The following is a 25,163-nucleotide window of genomic DNA, read 5'->3' on the forward strand; positions in this document are numbered from 1 at the left end:
CATTCACCCAGGCACAGTCTAGACCCTTTCACACATATAATCTCATTTTTTTTGGATATATTTTTTGGAGAAAAATTGTGTTTTTTCAAACAACAAAGGTAAAATGCTCATTGTATACAATTTAGAAAGTACAGAAAAGAGAAAAATATCATTCATAGTCCCACTGCTCACAACTACTGCTCACATTTTGGAATCATTTCTCCCTTGTCTTTTAAGAATAAAAACAAAGATAATGTATCGAACTGAGCACTTACTTTGGTGCTAGGTGGGTATTACTACCCCATCGTAAAGATGAGGATGGTGAAGCTCTGAGAAAGCAGCTTGTCTAAACATGTCTGTGAGCCCACAATTGGAAAGAGACAGAATTGAACCTTCATCTCTTTTCTGCCTCCTTGGCCTGGGATAAGAAAGGGCCTAGGTGCAGCTTGAGAGTAGCCATAGCATCTGGACCCTCCCTGGAACCACAGGCACAGCAGACATAGGCTCAGAACCCCACAACTCTGGCTGAACGGCCACTGGAGCCACCAAGTCTCAGGCTCTCCCTAGCTGCAGACAGGGCCATGTGGTAGGGCTGGAGCGTCTCTCCTGTCCGCTCCTTCCCCTTGATTAGGAATCAGCTCTCTTCCCATTCTCAGTGTGCACATAGGGAGAGGAGAAAGGCAGGGATTGTGCATATGGGGGGGCACCCTATTCTCTTGTACCACCTATAATGAGCTCGGCCAGCCCCTCATGGGTTCATTAACTGAGGCCACCAGACGGAACGGGAGCCCCAGCTGGCAGCCGGGCCATGCAGGCTGCCTGACACACTATGAAAGTCTAATTAGGGTGCCGGCCCAGGCCAGTGCAGCTGGAGGGGGCCCTCTGCACGATGCTAATGTGATGGCAGAGCCGTCTCCGCTTCTGGAAGTGGAGTCTCTAGGGGCAGGCTGGACTCACCCTTTGACCCCAGGGCACTGACTGGCCTCGGGCTGCCTATTCCTTGGAGCCCAGCACACAGAGCCTGTGCTGCTCTCTGCTCCCTTCATCTGGGCGGTTCCGAGAAGCCTTGTCTCGCCGTCGTAAAGATTCTTGGTTTAATAATGTCCATCTACCTGCCAAGTAGCCCCTCAGTGCCTTAAGGGCAGAGCCCAGGACTTGTCATTTTATTCCCACTGCAGTGGGTCAGGTGCTTGGCAGAGCTGGGGTGCGTGTGCTTGGGTGGGAGAGAGGAAGGAGGGAAGAAGACAGGAAGGAAGGAAGGGAGAGGATTGACTTGGTCTATCCAGTCCACTTTGGCTGAGAGATTTGCCTCAGAGATGGAACTGATTTGCCCAAGATTTTACAGCAAATTAGGAGCAGAACTGGGATGGGGACTCAGGTCCCTTGGCTCCAAGTCTATTGCTCCTCCTTGTGCTCCATGGGCCGTGTCTCCCTAAGGCCCCAGCCATTCACTCTCTACCTGAGCAGTTGAAGAATGTGCTGCTGCCCAGGAACACGCACTGTGCTGTATTCAGGGCTAGACTCACCTGGGCTGAGTTTCATGTGGCACGTGATCCAAAGAAAAGCACACATCATGGCTCTGAAAGTTTCCCTGGGACAGGTTAACATTTAGAGAAAAATATCATCATATTTCTTTTCTACACACATATTCCAATTCTAACAAACCTCTTTCAAAGCACTCTGACATCCTTGCTCTCTTATAAACCTGATGACAACCCAGGGAAGTAGAGAGAATCAATGGTTTTATGTCAAGCAAACTGAGCAACAGAAAAGCTGAGCTGCTTATTTTAACAAGGACGCAATGAGCTGTCGAGCATGAAAACCCAGGGTTCTTGACTTCCAACTCAGGCTTCTCTCTCCAAGAAGCCATGTGGGACTTCATTTGTTTGAAATGTGTGCATTGAGGACCTCATATTTTCCTGGACTGTGCTCAGTGCTGAAGACACAAAGATAAATGAGATGTGATTTCTGCTGCCGGATACTGAGAGACAAAAACACGGCTTGAGGAGGCCTGGTAGTTGGTATGGCTGGGGAGGCCCCAATCCCATGGCTGTGCCGTTTGAGCCCTGCACCTGTGTGCCATCAGCCCGCAGCACTGAGATGTCACTTCCACTGAAAAGCTTCCTTGATTCCCACCTGGTACCTCCCTCTGTGTACCCATCATACTCTGATGTACTTATTTGCTTATTCTACCAATATTTATTGAGCACCTACCATGTCCCAGACCCTGGGTTTACAGTGGTGAACAAGATAGACTTGGTTCCTGCTGTGGTGAAATTTACCATGAAGAATAAAACATTAAAAAGCAGCTAAAAGAAAGACCAGCTATAATCCAATGATTGCTATGATGGAAATAAATACACTATGGAGTATTCTGGTTATCTCTCCTGTATAACTGCAATGCCCCCAAAGTTAGTGTACCTTGTGATTTAATGGATCAAAGATTTGGACAGGGCTCAGCTGGGTGATTTTTCTGCTGTATGTGGCATTGATGGCTCAGTGATATTCAGCTAGCAGAGGGCCTGGTCTGGACGGTCCCAGAGAGCTTTACTCACATGCCTAGTTCCTCCATGGGGATGGCTAGTAGGCTGGGCCCTGCTGGGCTGTCTCCCTCTCCATGTAGTGTCAGGGCCTCCTGCTTCAGCCGGGCATCAGACTTCTGACAGTAGCTCGGGGCTTCCAGAGAGCAGGATGGCAGCTGCAGTCCTCTTAACCACTAGGCCTGGAGCTGGAATAGCATCACTCCCCACCCAGATGCTATTTGCCAAAGCTGTCTCAGCCCTAGCTCAGCTTCAAGAAAGGGGAAATAAAGCCCTCCTATCATTGGAGGAGTGTCAAAGGGTTGGCAGCCTACACCAAGCTAGGACCATGATCAGGAAGGTGTCTGGAGGAAGTGTGGTTTAAGCTGAGGCCTGAGAGATGAGAAGAGCAGCGTGCGGCAGTGGAGGGGGACGGAAGCCAAGTGGCTGGAACTGGTGAGTGTGGGAGTGGGAAGAAGGGAGTTGCATGATGTGATTTATATGTTTAAAAGACCACCTGGGTTGGAGGGTGGAGCCGAGGAGCCCACTCATGGGTGTGTGGGTATAGCTCTCCAAGCAGGGGCAGTGATGGCCTGGGTGGGAACAGAGCAGATGAGAGAAGCCATCAGATGCCAGGAAACCTCTCAGAGAGGAATGGAGGAAAAGAGAGGAAAATAAGGATGTCTCCTGTTTCTGCCTTGAGATGGGAAGGACTTGGGGAAGAGGGTGAGGCAAGAGCTACAGCCCTGTATTGTCATTGTCTGTTTACTTGTCTGTCCTCCTTTGGACAACCACTGGGCTGCAAGCTCCGAGATGGCAGAGAGGGTGACTCTTGACCCGGGGTCCCTGGCACCTCTGACAGGGCTGGCACCTGGTTGTTACTGAATGTCGTTGATTAATGAACTAATGAATGAAAGTCAAGTGGTAATTAGATTTGCATAGGGAGGACAGGGAAAGGGGGCATGTTTGTCTTCTGGCTGCCTTAGGAGCTCAGTGAGGCCATCTGGGTGAAGTGTCACTTGCTCATGTGCCTGTCACGGGTCCTATATTGCTGAAGGGACAGAGTGTGGACTGTGCCGTCGTCTCCCTGTTTGGGGAATGGGACCAGCAGCATTGGCATCACATGGGGACCTGCTAGAAATGCAAGATCTGGGGTCTTTCCCGAGACCTGCTGGATCAGAACTTCTGGGGGTGGGGCCTGGCAATCTGCATTTAACAAGCCCCCTGGGGGAGTCTGTTGGCAGTTCACTTTGAAGAGCCAGTCTGATGTTTTTCTGGATAATAAATGGTTTTCAACTCACTTTCGGGCTGTGCTGGCCTTCCCTCCTCTTCACCAACATCAAATCCATAATCCACTGCCCTTTCCAAGCTAGGCCTAACCTGAGCTTGGCTTTTCCTTTGGAAGGCCTGGAGCTGAGCCCTTCCTGAGCAGGACTCTGGTGTAGCGAGCAGCACATACGGGGCCCCCAAACCTGCCTCTCAGGGTAGGTGGATGGTCTCGTCCAAATGAATTTGGCAGCTCCACGAACACAGATGTTTCCTGGGAATAAGACTTTTTCTTCCTCCAGGAAAATGTTCTCTAAAACACCAATACTTTGAGATGTTTGAATGGGAGAGAGAGAGAGGAAGAGGAGAAGGAGAAGCAGGATACGAAAGACTGATTTTTGTAATAATTAAGCCTGTTGACTTCGTTCTGAAAGCTATTTGACCACAGAATTCCCTCTCTTTATTTATTTATTTATTTATTTATTTACACATTTACTTATTTTTGAGACAGAGTCTTGCCCTGTTGCCCAAGCTGGAATGTAGTGGTGCGATCACAGCTCACTGCAGTCTCAAACTTCTGGGCTCAAGTGATCCTCTTGCCTCAGCCTCCCAAGTAACTGGGACTACAGGTACCTGCCACCACATCTGAAATTTAAAAAAAAAAAAATTAATTATTTTTTTTGTAGAGGCAGGGGTCTTGCTATGTTGTCCAGGCTGGACTTAAACTTCTGGACTCAAGCAATCCTCTTACCTTAGCCACCCAAAACACTGCGATTATAGGCAGAACCACTGCACCTGGCTCTCCCCATGATATTTATTAGTATTTCACAAACTAGCACTTCTTGAGACCTAGTTTGAAAATCTCTGTTCTAGACAAATGCTGGGGTTACCCTCTGTAGTAGCGACACTCCATGCAAGTAGTGCCCTGTGTTTGGGGTGACAGAGTCCCCTTCTATTCTAGCTTTCTCAGTTTTTGATACCCCTCACCTTCCAGGATCTGTACCTGATGAAAATGCTCCATGCAGAGAGTTAAGTGCTGGTTGCTGCTAGTTTAACTGCTGTGAAAAAAAGCAGCAGGGAGTTCTATTTAAATATGATTTAAACATTTGGGAAAAGCCAGAATTTGGGAAGTGCTGGGAGGCACTTGGCTAGTTAGGGAATAATATTCTATGCAGATATCCTGTGCAAAGGAGGTTTGGAGCATCTTTCAGCTTCACAGAGCAGTTGGGAGAGAGGATTCCTGTGAACAACTAACTTCATTTCCAAGAAAACACTTCTTAGTGGGGATAAAGCATCACAGGATTTTTTTCACAGATGTAGCATTTCTCTAAAGAGATGCTATAATTTAGACTTAGCCTTCCAGGCTATTCCTAAACAGAGAATCACTTTTGTAGCATATAAATTGAGCATATAAATGTGAAAAGGAGTCAGAATTAACATGTTTGCTTAGAATGAGATGGAGATGGAGAAAGCCCTCCAGTAGAGCTTGTGTCTCCATTCACAGCTATTACTATTACTGCAATTGGTATCAAGCTAGTAATGGCTTTCCGGGGTCATGCTTTCCAGACCTGCTGTTCTCTCAGCACCGTGTGCCAGCCGGATCTTTCCTGATTGTTTGGTGCCTGTGCTGTGCCGGTCGTTTACTCTTCCAAGCACCCCACATATCCACATCACCATGGACCAAGAGCTGTACTGGATGTCTGATAGGCATCATCTCATTGCACCTTCATGGGAAATGTGGTCTATGAAGAAGGGGCTATCTTTTTCTTTCTAGGTGAAGACACTGAGTTTTCGAGAAATTAAGTAATTTGGCTAGAGGGACATAGCTAGCACAGGTAAGTGGCAGAGCTAGGATTCCAATCTTTGTTTACCTGACTCCAAAATGCAAAACTGCATCTAGCTGCTGACTTTGTTCCCTCATCTTTCTGGGCTGGCTTTGAGCTTCTTGAGAATTACCCATCCATGTCAACCATATCCTCCTTGGATGAGCATCAGGGGTTTGCTATTATCCTCTTGGTCAACTCCTACACAGAGGCCAGCTTAGGGCTTGCCTCCTTGGTGAAGCCCCTACTGTTGGTTGATCCCAAGTCTACAGTCAGCTGCTCCTCTCGCCTCCCATGTGAGTTGTGTGGCGCTTGCATCAGAGTATCAAGGAGTGATCCAGTTCCTATATCTGGTTCTCTCACTTCAGTCTGCCAGCTGCCTGAAGGCAAGGGACCATTTCTAGTCTCCCTCTCTCTGATATATAATTGATGCTTTATCAAAGTTTTTTCAATGAGTGGCTGAATTAACCAAGACACTACCAAATGCTTTCTTTAAATATATTTAACAAATAGACTTATTTTGTGTGGCTGCGGAAGGAGATAAATGATGTCTGAGGATGGCATTTTCAGAGAAGCAAACTTCAATTCAACCTTAAGGATGTTCCAGTAGCCACAGCTGTCCACCAGTGAAAGGGCTGCCTGGGGAGGTAGTGAGTTCCCAATGCACAGAGGTATACACACAAAGGCCGGGTATTTTAAGGGCATCATTTCTGTAATATGGATGATCAAAATGAAAGGGGATTCTTGATAACACAGGAACCATAAATATTAAATTATCTTTTCAATTCTCTTTCAAGGTTTCTGGTAGCCTGGAGGAGAAAATCTCAGTTTGGTACTAGTGTGTTGTTCATGTCCTCCAATCTCCTTTTTAGCAAATAGAAAACAGACCTGAAGATTGAATATACTGTTTGGTTTTTGTTGACTTTACTTTTTTGGTTACCTTCTATTTATAACAAATGATCCTGTTTTTCTTAAAGGTGAAACTGGGGAAGTTCTTTGTAAATAAATTTAAGTTAAAAAAAGACATCGACAGGGAGATATTAAATGTGGTGGTGTGCAGGAATGGCAAAAATCCTGAAGCCAGCATCAAATCACTCTAAGTCACATTCCAGTTCCTCCTGCAAAATGAGCATCTTTCATCTTTACCTTCTTTATCCTCCACAATTTTTTTTTTTTTTTAATCAGGGGAAGGGATTTTAACATAGGAGGCTCAGCCTGAAGAGTGGATTTTGCAGTGGCTGTAGCTCCTTTATCTCTTTCCAATTTTTCCATCTGGCTCTTTCCCAGTTCCCACACCAAATTCCCTGGAATCCTCAGAGACTCTAATCAGCAACTACCAAAGCATTAACTAGGACGTGATTTCTTTATTCATGCATATACTTTGATATACATATATACATTTCTATCATTTAATTTTTATACTAAAAATGAAAAATAGATGTAAAAATTAGATTTTCACAAATAGTAATATGTACGGGTTTAGTTTTGACACTATTCTATTAGGCAAATAGGATAATAATAACCTTCAAAGACTATATAGCACCTTACACTTTGCAAACTCCTTCCTCAGCCGTTAGCTGCTTAAATCCTCCCAAGAACCCTGGTGAGAGTTGAAGGAGTCAAGGAAGGTGTTGTCGTCCCCAACTGATAGGCAAGGGACCTGAAGGCAAGGCAGGGTGAGCCCTAACTTCAGCCCCACAGCTGACCCGTGAAAGAACTGACCCAGTTTTGCATTTTGGAGTCAGGTAAACCCAGATTGGAATGCTAGTCTGCCACTTACCTGTGCTAGCCATGTCCATCTGGGCAAATGACTTAATTTCTTGAAAACTCGGTGTCTTCACCTAGAAAGATAAAGATAGCCCCTTCTTCTCAGACCACATTTCCCATGAAGGTGCAATGAGATGATGCCTATCAGACATCCAGTAGAGCACTTGGTTCACGGTGATGTGGATGTGTGGGGTGCTTAGAAGATTAAACGACCTGCACAGCACAGGCACCAAACAATCAGGAAACCATGGATCGGGGTCTTTTCCTCTGCCTAGTGCTACACACGCCACACGGTGCCACCCATTCTGTGGGCAGATAAACCAAGGCAAAGGGGCTTGCAGGGAAAAAGATGAGATTGACCAGGCATTGCCTAGTGAGGCAGAATTTTTTGCTCTGATACCAAGAATCCATCCAAAAAGTCAAAGGGGAGCTCAGAGGTGCTGCTGGACACCAGACACCAATGTGTACCCTCATGCTGCGGTGTGAGGAATGGGATCCCAGAGGAAGCAGTGAGCCCGTGAATCATTCTGCCCTGGGATGAAGAGGGAGTCACAGGGACATTTGCAATGAGCATTGAAATTCACATAAGAGTCTGCAGAAGGAGAAAAATAGTAATGGAGGAGAAAAACCAATAGTTTTAGAACACTTATCATAGGCTGTTTGTCTGTGTACATCAGTCCTTAGATCTTCCCAACAACTTATTGAGGTGCTAGTGGTAATAATGGTGAGGACAATAAAAATTACTGTTATGTGCAGGGTTTGACACCAAGAGAATTGCATGGGTTGTGTCATTTAGATCTCCAGGCACCACTATGAGGTAGTCGTCACTTCGTTTCACAGATAAGGAAAGAGAAGGTTTAACTATAATAACTTTCCAAGTTCACTTTGTTTGTGAGGGACAGAATTGGCATTTGAACCCCAGCCTCTTGACTCGATAGCACCCCAACTGATAAGCAAAGCCTGCTTTGGCCAGGGGACTCAATGGATGGAATTAGTCCCCTTCAGGATGACTCTGTCTCAGGGCTGCCAAATAGTGCCAGAGCCAAGCCCTGAACTGTGCTCTCTGGCTCCCAGCGTGGCAGCCTCACACTCCTCGGGGGACTCCTGGTGGGTGGGGGATAATAAAGTAAATATTTATAAAGTAATTTATAAAGAAAAGGGGTTTAATGGACTCACAATTTCGCATGGCTGGGGAGGCCTCAGGAAACTTACAATCATGACGGGAGGCACCTCTTCACAGGGCAGCAGGGGAGAGAAAGAGTGCCCAGTGAAGGGGGAACCCCCTTATAAAACCATCAGATCTTGTGAGAACTCATTCACTATCATGAGAACAGCATGGGGGAAACCGCCCCCCATGATTCAGTTATCTCCACCTGGTCCCACCCATGACACATGGGGATTATACTACAATTCAAGATGAGATTTGGGTGGGGACACAGCCAAACCATATCAGGGTGGAACTGTGTCCCCTCAAAATTCCTATGCTGACGTCCTAAACTCCAGTACCTCAAAATGTGACCTTATTTGGAAACAGGGTCTTTATAGAAGTAATCAGATAAAAATGAGGTCATTGGGAAGGGCCCTAATCCGACATGACTGGTGTGTATCTTTACAAAAAAAGGAACTTTGGGCACAGAGACCGACACACAGGGAGAATGCCTTGGAAAGGTGAAGGCAGAGACTGGGGTGCTGTATCTACACCAAGGACAGCAAAGATCTCCAGCAACCCACCAGGAGCCAGGAGAGAGGCCTGGGACAGATCCTCCTTCACGGCCCTTGGAAGGAACCAACCCTGCCGACACCTTGATCTCAGACTTCCAGCCTCCAGGACTGTGAGACAACACATACCTGTTGTCTGAGCCACTCTATGGTCCTGTGTGACAGCACCTAGAAAACTAGTATGCAGCCCCATGCATGTCTTGTCCTTCAGGGCCCTGGCTGTGCTACATGTTCAGTCTTGTCTGACCCTCATCCAGCCCCTCTCTGCCCTCTGGCCACACTCACTTTCTGTCAGTTCCAGATGATGCCCATGCCCATGAGAGCTTCACGCTTATTTCTGGGAATGCTCTTCTTTATCGCTGTGCTGTGTTAAAACCTACCCATCCTTCTAGTCTGAGCTCAGGGGGCACTTTTCACCTACTCACAAATATTTTCTGAGAGTGCCTATAAGCCCAGGTTGGCCTGGGCACCAGAGAAACACTGGTGAGTAGGACAGATATAACCTAGAGAGGGGACAAAGACCAGAAGCAAAAAGGAAAAGAACACAACAAGCATCAGGTGTGGAGTGCTGTAATGACAATGACATAGTGTGACATAGGGTGTGTAGGTGGCCAGGGAGGCATCCAGGAGGAGAAGTAGCTCAGCTCAGGTCTCAGTGATGAGAAGGACCCCAGGGTCCCCTGATGCTCCCTCCCCTCTGCCTTCCCCAGGAGAGGGCAGCCCCCTCTTAAACACTCTCCGGACTCCATGCATTTCTCCTTCAGAGCCCTTCTTCCTGCTGCCATTTTCTATAGATTTTTGTGATTATCTGATTGTTATCTGAGACCCCCACTAGATTGTAAGCTCCACGAAGCGGGAAGTGTGGCTCATTTTGCTTACCATTGCCTGGCACAAAACAGGCACACACTTACTATTGGCTGAATTGATGATTCATGCTACAAGCAAGTGCAATGAATCCCGAATCCTGCTTGGGGCAGCTTAGGTAGCAGGAGGTTAAATGCACCTTTCTGGCCATAGAACTGATTGAGGTAGCATTTCTCGGAGGCAAGCCCAGTGTGAGGCCTGAGAAGGTCCTGGAACAGGGAAGGAAGCCCGAGCAGGAGCTTGCCTTCCTCCCAGAGGGACCCTGGTCCCAGGGCAGCGGCTTTGGATTCATCTGGAACATGAGGCTCTGCAAGCTTGGAAATGGGTTTTGTTTGCTAAGCGGAATTTTCCGGCCCTCAGCCGAGAAGCTGGAGAAACTGGCTCACTGCTAATTTCATTTTCCCAACTCACTAGCTTGGCAAGGCCTGGCCCCCCTAGCTGCAGTCTCCTGGAACCTCATATCCAGATCCCCTAGCCAAAGAAAGAAAGCTGTGACTCACCAGTAATGTTCATTGCTATTTTCTGGCCATAAAAAAAGAAAATATATACATACATATGCAAAATTTCTAACGTGATGTCTTAGTTCAGCAGCTTCTGCTTGCTGGGTCGACGCTTGCATGAAAGATTGGAGAAGCAGAAGGGTCGCTGAGTGCCTTGGCCGAGAGCACTGGCCCTCATTCATTCTGATGTCTTCCAAAAATGAGGCTGCAGAAGACAAAAGTGGCTGCTGGCACAGAGAGCTGGATCTCAGGTCAAAGGGGTTCCGCTTTCAAAAGGGGCAAACAACCCCAGGAACAGGGAAGGCAGAGGCTTAAGTTTTCTGCAGCCTGGTGTCTGGCTCTGCGGTCCGCGGCCTTCGTGCTTCCTCCCTCCTGCAGTCCCAGTGTGAGCCAGATGGGGACAGGATGGAGTGCGTGAGACCCTGCAGGCCCCTCCAGCCTCACTCTGCACCCTCTTCCTCCTCTGCCTTGCCTCCCACTCCAGCCAGGCTGTTCTTTACCTAGTTCCTTAAATACACCAAGCTGTCCGCCCTGAAGCGCCTTTGCCCATTCTGTTCCCTCTGCCTGGAGCCTTCTCTCACCAGCCCACCTGCCCAGCCCCTTTCACTAGCGCCCTCCAACTCTTCCTTTGGAGCCCAGCTTAATGACCTCTTCCTTGGGGACACTTTAGTGACCCAAAAATCAGGCCAGCCCCCTTATTACAGGCACTCATGGCACAGGCTCCCCTCTGTTCCAGCACATTCTGCACTTCTAACTCTACCCACATTCGTGGGCTCGTGGTGGGTGTCTGTCTCTTCACCAGACTGTCTGCTCCATGAAGGCAGGAACTCTGTCTGTTGGGCTCAAGATTGTGTCCCTGGGGTCTGATCTATACGAAATATTCAACAAAAATGTATGGAATGCATGAACTGCTGAAGAATGACTGCAGAGCTCTCTTCTGGCATGTAAGCCCAGAGTGACTCCATGGTGTGAGTGGCCAGGCTACAGGGGATAGGTGGCCTGCCCAGAGTCCACAGCTAGCATGGCAGACACCGGTGAACACCCATGCCCACGTCCAGGTGGCTTTCTGTTCTCTACTGCTGTTCTGAGTCCCATCTGTGGGCCTTCTTTCTTCTTTCAGACGTGGTAGAGCCTGCCTGGTACCATTGTGGCCAAGGCCACACATGCTAGCTTTCTACAGAGCAGCTCTTGACCCTGGCTGTGGGTCAAGAGTTCACCCCAGCCTTTTAGACTACAAATGACCTGCCCCACAGGAGGGAGCCAGGGCTGGGAGAAGGTGGGGGTGCAGAACCAGCAGTTTCCCATGCTGGGATGGACCTAGAGAATGGGCCGCTGATCGGACGGCAGGCCTGGGACAGCACCTCAGAGAAGGCCGGGCTGCACATTGCCCCATCTTGCCCTCTTTCAGGGAAGCAGGAGGGGAGGCGCCACCGCGGCTTGGCCCTGCCCCAGCCCTCCGGCCACAGCCTTGCCAGGCTTCCCGGGGATTCACCTCTCCTGCCATGTGGCCACGGCATTTGTAAAGCCTTCCTTGTTGTTGTGTGGTTTTAAATAGCATCCAACTCTTTGCTGCTGGCTTCCATGTTTGTCTCTCCAGCCCAGATAGCTCCATCTGGATGCCCCACAGCCTTTTAGACTCGTCCTGTTCAACTTGAACTCATCGTCCTCCCTCCCCTCCCCACCCTTGACCTGCTCCTCTTCATCTCCACAGAGGCTCCTTCTACTCCCCCAGGTGCCCAAACCAAAAACCGAAGAGTCATCCTGGACATCTTTTGCTCTCTCTCAACTTGCAGCCCTAACTCCATCCCGTCAATCTCCCTGTCCAGTCAATTTCCTACCTAAGCCTTTCTTGAATCCCTCAGTTTCTCTCCCGGCCCTTGGCTCTGCACAGCAGCCAGAGCGAGAGTTTGAAAGTGCAGTTTTACCCTTTCACTCCCCTTCTGTAAACCCTTCAAGGTCTGCTTGCTGACCTCAGGACAGAGCTTGAACTCTAATGAGAGTTAAAGGCCCTTTGCCAAGTGGCCCCTGCCTCAGTCTCCATGTTCACCTGCTGTCCTCACTCTCCTACCCCAGAACACCATGCTTGGGCCCCCTCCCTACCTGCTCCTCCCTCTCCTGCTCCTCCCTGGGCCTTTGCTCATCACATTTCTCCCCTTTGAAGCCTCCTCCCTGTGAAACTCCAGTCCAGGCTTCAGTTCTCAGTCTAGAAAGCGTTTCCTCCAGGAAGCCATGCATGACCAACCTCACCACCAGATCTGGGGAAGGAGGCTCCTCTCTGCTCCATAGCCTCCTTCCCATGACTGCATTGATGAGGCTGCCTCATCACTTTCTGTTCCTTGTGAATCTTCTTACTCAAGTGGAAGACTTGCAGGGCAGGGTCTTGCAGCCTTGGTTGCTCCTGCACTCGCAGCACCTAGTCCTGCCCAGCACAGACACACAAATGCAAGGAGTGAACAAGGGCTGGAAGGAATCTTCGCAGCAGCTGCTCACTTCAACTTGAGTCTTCGGCTGCTTTCGGGTAACCTCCTCCTCCTTGCCTTGGCTCACTCTGCCTCCTGCAATTCTGTCTTACCCCGCACTGCCTCCTGGCTTGCAGCTTCTGATAAGGACAGCGCTGTCCTCTCTGCCCTTCCTCTCATCTCATCTCTCTGGCTAGATGACCTAGTTAATGGTCCCCAAACTGTCCCAGCAGTTCCCCATCAGTTCCAGATCACTTGTGTTTTTCCTTCCCTCTGAAACTCACCTTTTGGCTGTGGCTTCCATAATTTTGCACATTTAATTCCCTGGTGCTGTTCACTTCTTACCTCCCAGGTTCAGCTAAGCCCCTGAAGTAATTTAGGTAACAGCTCAATTATCTCATCTCTCCTTTAATCTTTCCATTTCCATCACCACCTAGGAAGCGGTGAAAATGAGACAAGCAATGCATTTTCTGTCCAAACCTACTGCTCCCCTTGCAGTTCTTATCTCAGTTCATGTCATCAGCATCTACCCAGTCGCCTAAGATCTGAGCCTCGGAATCACCGTCTGCTCCTTCCTCCTCTTTCTGCTGTTTCCAGGAAGTTTCCAAGAGGATCTGCTCTCCTGTTGAGAAATCTCTCAAGTCCATCCTTCTCTGGCCAAAAGACCACACCCAGGCCTCACCATTTCTCTTTTGAACTAAGATTACCTCTTGCCTGGTCCTCTTACCAAAAGCCCCATATCCCTGCTCATCCACCCACCCACCTACCCATCCATCCCTTCATCCTCCAATCTGCCTTCCATGATCATGCCAAAACACATGTTGGTTATATCCTACCTCTGCTGAAATAACTTCCATGGCTCCCCACTGCCCATAGCAGACATTCTTATTTATTTTAGAAACTGAGTCTTGCCTATTACTCAGGCTGGAGTGCAGTGGCATGATCATAGCTCACTGCAGCTTCCACCTTCCGGGCTCCAGTGATCCTCCCACCTCAGTCTCCCAAGTAACTAGGACTACAGGTGTGTGCCGCTACGCCCGGCTAATTTTTAAATTTTTTGTAGAGATGGAGTCTTGCTATGTTGCCCAGGCTGGTCTTGAACTCCTGGACTCAAGTGATCCTCCTACCTCAGCCTCCCAAAGCCCTGGGACTCAGGCATGAGCCACTGCACCCGGCTTAAAGCAGGCATTCTTAACTCTGGCTGCACATTAGAATCTTCTAGAGAGTATAAAAATATGAGTACCATGCGCTACCCCCAGAGATTCTGATTTTGTCTTGGATGGGTCCTGGGTCTTGGTGTTTTTTTAAAAGCTCCCCAGTTGATTCTAGTGTATAGGACAGGTTGAGAACTATGTGGTCTAGAAGATAAGGGGTCTCACCCCCTTAGTCTGGCAGTCTCCCCCACAATTGGGCCTTTAATCTGTATCCCCAGCCTCATGTCCTACAGTCCTCCACTAACACACTCAGAATTCCAGCTCTTCTGAGCTACTTCACTATATTTGTACCCACTGTTCCTTCTACCCACAATTCCATCCTTTCTCTGACTTCTGACCATTTGGAAAACTCCTACCCATCCTTCAAGACCCAGCACAAATGCAATCCTTTTTCATGGGTCTTTCTTCCATAGCATCTGCTACATGGCAGGCACGTTGCTGGGTGCTAGACGTGATGACACAATAGAAATGATCCCTGCTCTCAAAGAGCTCACAGTAGGGTGAGGGGGAGGGATGGAAACTCCTTGAGGTAGAAGTTCTGTAACTTGAGTATGCATCCAAATCACCTCGAGGGCTTGTTAAAACACAGATTCTGGGCCCAGTCCTAGGGCTTCTGAGTACACGTAGTCTGGGGCTGCCCTGAGAACTTGTACTTTCAAGTTCCTAAGTGATGCTGCTGCTGCTGGTTCAGGGGCCACACTGAGAACCACTGCCTTAGCGTGTGGTCAAGGGAGTGTTCTCTAGGGAGGTATCATCTAAGCTGAACCTACAGTAATAGAAACAGGCATTCATGAGAAGAGCAGGGACTGTGGTATTCCAGGCAGAGGGAAAAGCGTCAAGGCCCCAGTGGGAATAGAAGAGGCCACGCGCCTGGTACCCAGAACGCACTGGAGGAGAACGATGCCTTCTGCAGCTTCTCCAGCAGAACTGATGCTCTGCGTATGTCTCTGTTATAGACTGGAACCACCTTCCTCTCTAATTCTTTTTTTCTGATGCAGCCACTCAGCAGTGAGCCCCTCCAAGGCAGAGTGTGCATCACAGCCACCTTTGGGTGCCCAGAACCCACCCAAGACCTGACACAGTAGATGCTGAGGGATTCTAGTTGGGGTCTAATTGTAGTGTCCTGGCTTTTTCTCTAGGCTATAAGCCAAGGAGAAATCTGTTTGTTTCACAGCAGTGTTGTAAATGCTTCATCATCCTCCCTTTTCCTTAGATAGTTCCCATCCTTTATCTAAATCTAATTTTCTTCTCTCAAATTTCTGCTGCCTAGATAGATTTTTAGCACATTTGGTGAGAAAAAGAAAAATTCCTTGAAGTCAAGGTAGCCCTGCCCCACCTACCTTCCCAAGCCCCAGGAGATAGGGAGAGATGGGGTGGTGGGAGTGGGGTGGGGACAGCAGTTCAGAGGTCCTTCTGCTTGGCTTTGGGGAGGTGTATGTGGTCATAGTGGGAGTCAGCAGAATTGCTGTATTAGTCCATTTTCACACTGCTGATAAACACATACCCAAGAGTGGGAAGAAAAAGAAGTTTAATTGGACTCACAGTCCCACATGGCTGGGGAAGCCTCAGAATCATGGTGGGAGGTGAAAGGCACTTCTTACATGGTGGTGGCAAGAGAAAATGAGGAGGAAGCAAAAGCAGAAACCCTTGATAAACCCATCAGATCCTATGAAACGTATTCACTATCACGAGAATAGCACGGGAAAGACTGGCCCCCAAGACCGTTCCCACAACATGTGGGAATTCTGGGAGATACAATTCAAGTTGAGATTTGGGTGGGGACAAAACCAAACTCTATCAATTGCCTTCCTCAAAAAACACTAATAGTGGGAGGCTGTGTTTTCTGAGAACAGAACCTTGGCCAGCTCCTGGAGGTGGTCCACACTCAGGACAGGGGTGGGACAAGGCAGGCCTGGGGGAACCCTGGCCTCTCCCCTCACATCCTGCCTTTCCAACATCTCTCTCCACACTGGAAAGGAGTCAGGGAGATACTCTGGGTCAGAGGACAAGAGCTTTAGCATAGGTGCCCTGCGTGGCAGGAAACGGTTATTGGTTTGGTTTTGCTTTTGAATTGACCTGTCTCTTCCTTCCTGGATAACAGGGTGTATCCACCCTTTCCTGAGGCTCACAGAGGGGTCTTTGGCAAATACAGATGGTCCTTAATTTAACCATGGGTTGACTTCTAATTTTGAGAATTTACAGTGTTGTGAAAGTGATACACATTCAGTATAAACCATATTTCAAGTACACATAAAACCATTCTGTTTTTCACTTTCAGGATAGCATTCAACTAATTACATAAGATATTCAACAGTTTATTAGAAAATAGGCTTTGTGTGCAATGATTTTGCCCACCCGTAGGCTAATGTGTTCTGAGCACGTTTAAGGTAGGGTAGGCTAAACTATGATGTTCCGTAGTTTGGGCTTACTAAATGCATTTTCAACTTAGGATATCTTCAACTTGTGATGGGTTTATTAGGATGTAGCCCCATAGTAAGTTGAGGAGCATCTGCAGAGCCAAGAGACAGATTTTCTCTGGTCTCATTAGCATCCTGAGCTTTGGGAAACAATAGTATAAGGATCTGTGGTTCTCAGACTTGAGTGAGTATCCGAAACCCCTGGAGGGCTTGGTAAAGCCCAGATTGTGGGCCCACCCCAAGAGTGTGTGACTCAGCAGGTCTGGAGTGGGACTGGAGACTCTGCATTTCTAACCAGTCCCCAGGTCATGCTCTTGCTGCTGGTCTGGGAGCACACTTTAAGAACCCCTGCTTTAGCATCACACCCAGCTAGAGAGTGCTAATAACCTATCAGTCATTGCAGGAAAAAGGGTTATTTGTCTTTTAGGTACTTGCATTTTCCTTAACCCTTCCTCCTGAAGACAGAATCTGAACCCTCCTAGCCCCTTTCCCAACAGCTCTGTGGAGGGGCAAAGGCATGTGTTTCCAAGAGGTCAAGAGACAGAAGCCAATCCCTGGGGAAGAACAAAGAAGTTAAGAGCCCAAGAAAATTACAGGGGTTGAGGAAGGCAGAATGGGGGAGTGGAAGTACCTACTTTTTGTTCTTTCTATTGCATAGTTCCAGAAATCATACAAGTATAATATTTAAAAAACAGTTGGTTTAGTATTTCTTAGCCCCAGGGGAGGTAGCTTCTTCCCAGAAGGTAGAGGTACCTGGAGCAAGCACCACATTCAGTGGGAGAGTAGAACCGCATAGGTGTCAAAGACCTGGGTTCTGGCCCCAGTGCTGGTCTGTGACCTTGGAGGAGCCCTTCAGCATTGTAGCCTGTTTCCCCAACTGTATAAGGTGTAACAACAAGACTGACCTTGAAGGGGCACCGTGGAGGTTAAAAGAGCTGAAGTGGGTGACAGCATAAACCACTGTTGGATGACAGTTCCAGTGTAGCCAATCTGAGCTTTCTTGGTTTCCACAGGAAGGACCAGTACCTCCTCTCGCCTGTGAACTGTTGGTATCTGGTTCTGCATCAGACCCGGCGGGAGAGCCGAGACCATGCCACCCTCAATGACATCTTCATGAACAATGTCATCGTCCGCCTCTCCCAGATCAGTGAGGATGTCATCAGACTCTTCAAAAAGGTAGGCAAGTGGGCTGCTCTATGTGTCCCAGGTCTTTGCCCCAAGCTGGCCCATGGTAACAGTATACCAGCCAGGGTGGGATGTGGTTTGGAGACAAGGGACCAGGAGCGGCAGGTGCATTGAAGGATGCAAATGGCTGAGGGCTGGACTTGGGACCCCAGCCCATTTGAACCCTGGATGTGCCTTTTAAAGAGTGTGTGGTCTTAGCCACTTTAGCAACCACTGCCACAAAAATAAAAACCTTTGCATGGCTAGGTAAGTAGTACATATTCATTGTAGAAAATTTTAAAAAATGAAGATGAGCACACACACAAAAATTAAAATCACCTGAAATGGCATTGTTTGGAGATAATCACTTTGATATCCTAGGAATTTCTCGTGTACAAACGCAAATACATTTTCTGAGACTGCTTAAATTTGTATATTTTCTAGTGTACCTATGTATTTTTTCCAAATCAGATCATAATGCATATATGATTTTACTACCTGCTTATGTCACCTAACAAATTACATAATACCCTATTACATTTTCCCACATCAATAGTATATTTCTATAACATTTTGAATGATTACATAGTATTTCATTGTATAGATGTACTCTAATTTATTTAATCTCTTATTGTTGAGCACTTAGTTTATTTCTGTTATTTTACTCTTATAAATAACACTGCCGTGAGCTTCTTTGTCACATTCGCTGTTACTTTCTTAGGATCAGTTTCTGCAGTGGGAATTTTAGAGTCGGAAGTATGCTCATTTTTAATGCTTTTGACAGTGTACCTTATTGCCTTCAGAAAGGTTTTACCCATATAAACATCCAGAAGCTGAGTGTGGAAGGAGCACTGAGGTCTCTGTATCCCACGTTCCTTGCACAGTGCCTGGCATGTACAAGGTGCTGTGCAACTGTTTGAAGAACTAAACTCACTTTTGTGAATTTCAGTTTCCTTGTCTGTAAAATGGGTAAGTTATTTAGCCTCTGTGAAACTCATCCTTTTTGTCTATCCTGCAGGGTTAAGATCAGCTACTTCCCAGGAGGGTGAGCGTTAAACAAATGGTGTGCGGGGAGAGTGGCATTATTGCAAAGTGGTTTGGGATGTGGCCTCTGGGTCCAGAATTCTTAAATTCTTGGGTTCATAATCCTGGTTCCATCATTTATTAGCTGTGTATCTTTGGGCTTGTTACTTCAATGCTCTGTGCCTCAGTTTCCTCATTTGTGAAATGGGGATGGAGATAAATACCCATGGCAGATGGAAGGATTAACAGGCTTGTTGTTCCTGTGTACAGCGTGGAGAGCATCACCTGGCACTTAGTAAGTGCTCATGAAAGCTGACTATTATTATGCAAATTTAAGAGACTATTATTACCAAAAGAATCTAGCTCATCTCTTCTTGCCAGGTGCCAGTTTCAGGGGTTTGGTGATCTGAGATTGCTAGAAGCACAAAGAAGGGGACAAGTTGATTGAAAATATAATCATCTCTCCATGGTCTGTGTTTGGATTGTCCACTTTGAGGATTACTTCTATAGCAAAATTGTAATCGCAGGCTAATTTTCTCCTGCCACACAATATGCTTCTGGTCTCCTTCTGGGGTTGTGTTTATGAAATGTGGGCTAAGTTTCATATTGCATAAGCAAACATAATTAGGAAGGTAAATACAGTGCAAAGAAAAAAAAATTACACAGTGCTTTGCAAAGCCAAACTGAAGTGATCCAGACGTCTGCAAGTTTGGACTGTTGGTCCCATTCCCAGCCCCCGCCTGCTGCTGCTGTCACATCTTTTTTCCTTGGTGGGAGTGACTCACAGAGAAAGGGTCATCAAAGCCTTTAGGAAATGAAGGGTCTTTTTCCTGAGCTGAGCCCTGGGACAAGTGAGATAAATCTTTTCAGTTCTCATTTAGGCTGACAGCAGCCTGACTTGTGATGGAGGTTAACAGGGTGGAAAATAATGAAAAAAATGTCTACAGCTGAGCTCCTGGCTGCCTTGTTACCAGGCCTGTGCCTGTGGAACAAAGGAAACAGCCCAGCCCACAGGGGCTTTGGAGAGAGGCGCGGACAGAGCCTGGCTGGCTGACTTTGCACAGCACGGCCCCCTTGTGTTGCATCAGTTATACCTAATTTCGGAACGGAGGCCGGCACTCTTTACATAATAATAGTTCCCGCAGACCTCAAAGCAACTATGGAGGCTGCTCTCTGGTCAGACTGGGGATCCTCACTCACCTCATTTTACAGGTGAGGAAGTAAAGCGTTGGGAGGCTGCAAGGAGAACCCAGACTTGGTTGCTTTGGGCCCCTTGTCATTACCAGCAGGAGGCAGAGTGGCTGGGCTTTTGGAGTTTGTCTCAGAACTGCCTATCACTGCACCCTGGGCAAGTCTCTCTGAGTCTCCGTTTTGTCATCTGGGAAATGGAGCTGGTAACAATGCCAACTTCACAGGGGGCCGCTTTAATATGTAGAGGTGAGCCAAGTGTCCAGCCCAGGCCTGGTATCCAGTAGGTGCTTATTAAATGGTAGCTTGCCAGTGATCACTAAGAATAGAAACCACTCCCCATGTCTGAGCTGGGGTCCTAGGGCTCTACTAAGCCACAGTCTGGCAGTGAGGCTGCGGGAGATGGGAGCGGCTTCTAGGCCAGGTGTCTGTCCTGTGCCTATCTTCTGGTTTGGGCCTGGGCAACTGCCCTGCCTGCCAGCTTCTCACTGATGCGGGAGGTGGTTTGACTTAATAACTTTTCATGATTCTCCATTTCCCCTTTTGCAGTGGAGTGTGTTCTTATGACTAGAGGCAGCACTTCAAATTCCAGAAGCCCATGCACGTGGCCCTTGCTTTAAGTGTGAGATGTGGATCAGCCATAGCAAAATTAAACTGAATGAGATCCAGGAGGCCATCTTTAGTGATCAGGACTCTTATGGTGGCAGACAGCAGAAATGCAGCTTGCCCCGCTTTAAGAGAAAAAGGGACCTTACTAGTTATAAGCCTGGCTTCGGGCATGGGGGGCTTCAGGGGAACAAAGGATGTTACTAGAACTCTGTCTTTCTGCAACTCTTTCTGCAACTCTGCTCCAGTTTTCTCTGTTTCCCTTTTTTGGGGGGGAGCTAGGGGCTCTTTTATAGTCAGCCCCACCCCCTGGCCATGTGATAACCACAGGGCCCCTGGCATCTCCAGACTTACATCCTCTCTGCTTCAAGTCCCTTTTCCCAGAATGGGATTTTTTGGTCTGTGATTGGTCCAGCATGGGTCACGTGAGCACACCGGGGGCTGCATCTGTGGCTGGGGGGCTGCAGGGCTCTGCCTCACCAGGCTGGGAAACATACCCATCCCTGAAGCCAGATGCACACTCAGTTCCACCTGACCCGTGGGACTGAGAATGGGTGAGGGGTGGTTCCCCAAGAAAAGTAGGGGTGCCTTTGCAAGAAGAAGGGAGAAATAAAACAGGAGATGGCCACTGGACTCTCTTTTCCAGCCCTTTTATCATCCTCTACAGCAGCTGTAGATGTCCCTCAATAAAGAACGCTCCTTACCTCTCACGATAGCTCATTCCATGTGTGGACATCCGTGATCAACAGAAAATTCTCCCGAATGCCAAAATGGAATCTTGTAATGTTTTCACTCACAGGTCCTGATCATCCCTAGAGGGGCAAACAGATCACACCCACATGGAAACCTGTCAGTTGCTTGAAGGCAGAAATCGTGACCATCCACTGCTCCTTCCTGCCTATGGGCAGATGTCCCAGGTTCCTTCTATCGTCCTCCTGGAATTTGGCTTTGTGTTTCTGTCCCCATAACAGTCGCCCTCCCTGGGTCATGCTTCAGGTCTTCTCTGACCTACAAAAGTTACTATTCAGAACCAGTCGGAATACTCTAGGAAGGTCTGAGCAGCTCACGGCAGAGCAGGGCTGTCCAGACACTTTATTTCTCATAATAAGACCCATGATGGTGTTTGCCTCTTTGATGATTGTTTTACCACATGATTGACACAGTGAAGTCTCAGTCAGCAAAAAGTCCCAGGTATTTGTGTACCAATTGTTTTTTAATCCAGCCTTTGACTTCTGCTTTTGTGTTTCTTCATATTTACCCTTCTAAAACTTCATTTTGTTAGATTCTGGTCAAATGGGATCGGTGTCCTTATTTGAATGATTTTTCAAGCAGCAAGAAAAACTGCCAAGAGGTGCTAATTCCTCCTCTGTGGGAAAAGGCTGTTTTGTAACTTCTCCATGTCTTCCTCCTCGGTGTCACCTTCTGTGTGTCAATTCTTTGGCCTCCTGTTTGATTCTTCTCTGTCTTCTTAGTGAGAGGTGGAAAGTGGGGCAAAGAGTTGAGAATAAATTCACAGTGGAAGTGCCCCTGGAGTTGGGTGTTGACGGATGAATAAGAGCCTGTTGAATGGGGAAAGGAGGTTGGGAGTTCAGGGTCTGGAGAAAGGTAAGAGCCAGGGGGTAGAGTTTATTGTGATGGAGGTTGAAGGAAAAAACTCAGAACAGAGGCTGAAAAATGGCAGTGCACAACTGAGTTTGGCTCTGACGTATAATCTTCTTGGCCCTTACTATGTTAAGAAAGATTAAGTTGACATTTAAACATTTCAAGATTTCTCCTAAAATCACGATTTTGTGTTTCTCTTGCAAAATCAGAAGCTCTGACTATACCAGCCCCACGTGGACTCACACTTGGCATCAGCTAGCAGTAGCTGAGTGGCTGCCAGCCCCGTCAGCCTAGGCACGCTGTCTCTGCCACTCCACTGACCCTGCTGGCGTATTTTACCTTACTTGGCTCCTTGATTTTGCCTCTCTGGCCCTTTGTGCATTTGAGTATTTGGCTTTGTCTTTAAACATTACCTAACTGCGGTTCTTAAAATCTAGCGTGCATCAGGATCACCTGGAGGCTTTATTAAATGCAGACTGCTGGGCCCCAGTCCCACAGTTTCCAATTCAGTAGGTTTAAGGTGGGGCCTGAGAACCTGCATTTCTAGCATATTCCCAGGTGATACTGATGCTTCTGTTCTGGGGACCATACATAGAGAACGACTCCTAGTCCAACCTCCTCGTTTCACAGATGAGGAAACTGAGGCTCATGTTTGGCAAATGCAGAGTCTGGCTCCAAACTCAGGTTTTCACCTCCAGCTCCAGGACTAAAGCCACTACCCCATGTGCTGCACCAGGTGGGAGGGTCAGTCCGCATCCCACTTGCTCTCCTGCTCCCCACTAACCGTTTCTGAAACTGGGTATTGAAGCCCATTCCATTTCCAGCCTCATTCTGTTTTCTTCAGCTTCCTTAACAATAGCCATCCATTATTCTATGCTCTGATGCCTGTGGAATTTAATTACTTGCCCCGGCCGTGATGTGAATTTGATGGTTGGAAGCTGTGGTGTTGGGAAGAAGCGCTAATGAGGAAAGACTCTTTGCAGAGAAGCAAGGCCGTGTGGGGGGCTTGTGTTTGAAAGCAACCATTCACTGTGTGGCAACAAGGACTTGGTCTTGAGTGAGTTTTCTCGTTCCCGCCTCGAAGATGTCCATCGCATTTCATAAATAAATCAGGGCTTTTTGTGTTCAATAATTGCCTTGCTTTGTAACTGAGATCAAAAGCACCCAGTGGCCTTGGATTCAAAGCCAAGTTTATTTTTTATTTTTTGGTTGCATGAGAGAGTGGAGTGAGGGTTTGCATGCTGGAGGGTCCAGCTATGAGGCCTGCATGGGGAAGGAGGAGGGAGAGAGCAGAGTGGGCACCCTGCCAAGGGATGAGGCGCCTTCAGCCAATCTCCACCGTCTCCCAGGGAGATGAAGTCACGAACGGTCACTCTGCCAGTAGAGCCTGCTAAGCCGGTCATCATCAGGCACTCCCAACTCATTTAATAAACATATATTAGCACTAGCATGATAGTAGGTAAACAATAATTATAGATAACAAACAGTGAGCAAATGCCTGCAGTGTGCCAGGCTCTGGGCTAAGCATTCTATACACATTTAACTCTTCAAACCTAAGATGAAGATGCTGCCATTATCCCATTTTACAGATGAGGAAACTGATGCCAAGAAAGGTGAGGTTAGGGTTTGAATCCAGATGTGTCCAATCCCAGAGCCCATACTTAGTGATAAAGGCAGGTGCCAAAGAAGATAGAGCCAGGTGCAGTGGCTCACACCTGTGATCCCAGCACTTTGGGAGGTTGAGGGGGAGGCTCGCTTGAGCTCAGGTGTTTGAGACCAGCCTGAAAAACAGGGACACCCTGTCTCTACAAAAAGTAAATTATGCAGGCATGGTGGCATTTGCCTGTGGTCCCAGCTACTCGGGAGGTTGAGGCAGGAGGATCATTTGAGTCCAGGAAGTTGAAGCTGCTGTGAGCTGTGATCACTGCATTGCACTGGGTGACAGAGTGAGACCATGTCTCAAAAAAAATTAATTAAAAAAAAGTAAAGTAGTTAGAAAAACGACTCAGACACAATGCCCTCCTCTCCCTCAAGGAGCTTCCAGTGCAGTCTGAAAGCAGAGACAGGTGTGAAGCGGTAACTCATTCAGATACAGCAGAGAGGGATGGTTATCACCACAGAAGTTTGTTCAGAGGGAGGGGAACTTCTAACCTGGGATGGGAAGGTTTGGGTAAGGTTAGAGGTGGGGGAAGCAGCATTTGAAGCGAGCCTCAAATAATTAGGATCTATCACCAGGGTTCCCTGGGAAGCCAGCTCTGAGACTGTATTTTGGTGCAGGGGTGTATCAGGGAGGATGCTTGGGATTCCCTCCTGCAGCAAAAAAGGGAGGAAAGTAGGAGTTAGCAAACAGAGAAGTTGGACTGTGGTGCAGTCTTAAGGATGTTGGGGAGCTGGGATGACCCTTCAGAGTTGTCCTGAGCTACAGTGAGGAGACTGAGCCTTTAAACCCTCCTGTTGGGTGGTCATTGGATGTGGGCTCCCTCTAAAAGAGGCTGTGGGCTTGAGCAGATGATGCCTGTGCAGCCAAGGCAGTTCCAAAGCGGCTGACACCTGAGGGAGTCCATTGGCAGCACTTTCCTGCAGCTGGGGGAATACTTTCCCCAGGCCCGAAGGGGATCTGAGTGGTGCGTCACAGCGTCCCCAACAGATGTGCAGAGATTTGGGGAAAGTGGGAGACGGAATCCACACCAAAGCAGAGGCCAGTGGGAGGAAGGTCTGGGTCCTGGATCACGAAGAGGTGGGTAGTCTAGTGCAGTGGCCAAGGCTGGGGCCAGACTCTGATTTCATCTCTGTTTTGCCACTTTTCCTGCTGTGTGAGCTCCGCCTAATCCCTTAAACTCTCTCAGTTTTGTCATTTTCAAAGTGGAGCTAATAATAGCCTCCATCAAAAGGTTGTTGTAAGGACTAAAAAATGATATAAAATGTCTACCTGGTACACAATAAACAATCTATAAATAATATTATAGCGATTAGGCCAGGCATGGTGGCTCACATCTGTAACCCCAGAACTTTGGGAGGCCAAGGTGGAAGGATTGCTTGAGGCCAGGAGCTTG

At 47.8% G+C, this 25,163-nt stretch overlaps 1 protein-coding gene across 3 annotated transcripts in view; it reads left to right on the plus strand.

Annotated features, from left to right (window-relative positions):
* The window catches only part of SRGAP3 (SLIT-ROBO Rho GTPase activating protein 3), a 271,705-nt gene that overhangs the window by 127,240 nt on the left and 119,302 nt on the right, over positions 1-25,163 (plus strand). For all 3 annotated transcript variants that reach the window (XM_002813479.5, XM_002813478.5, XM_054551851.2), the window contains exon 3: positions 17,541-17,703. In XM_002813479.5, the coding sequence (XP_002813525.1) occupies positions 17,541-17,703 (163 nt within the window). The remainder of the gene's footprint in view (positions 1-17,540; positions 17,704-25,163) is intronic.

Source organism: Pongo abelii, chromosome 2, assembly GCF_028885655.2.
Source record: "Pongo abelii isolate AG06213 chromosome 2, NHGRI_mPonAbe1-v2.0_pri, whole genome shotgun sequence".
NCBI classification, from domain to species: domain Eukaryota; kingdom Metazoa; phylum Chordata; class Mammalia; order Primates; family Hominidae; genus Pongo; species Pongo abelii.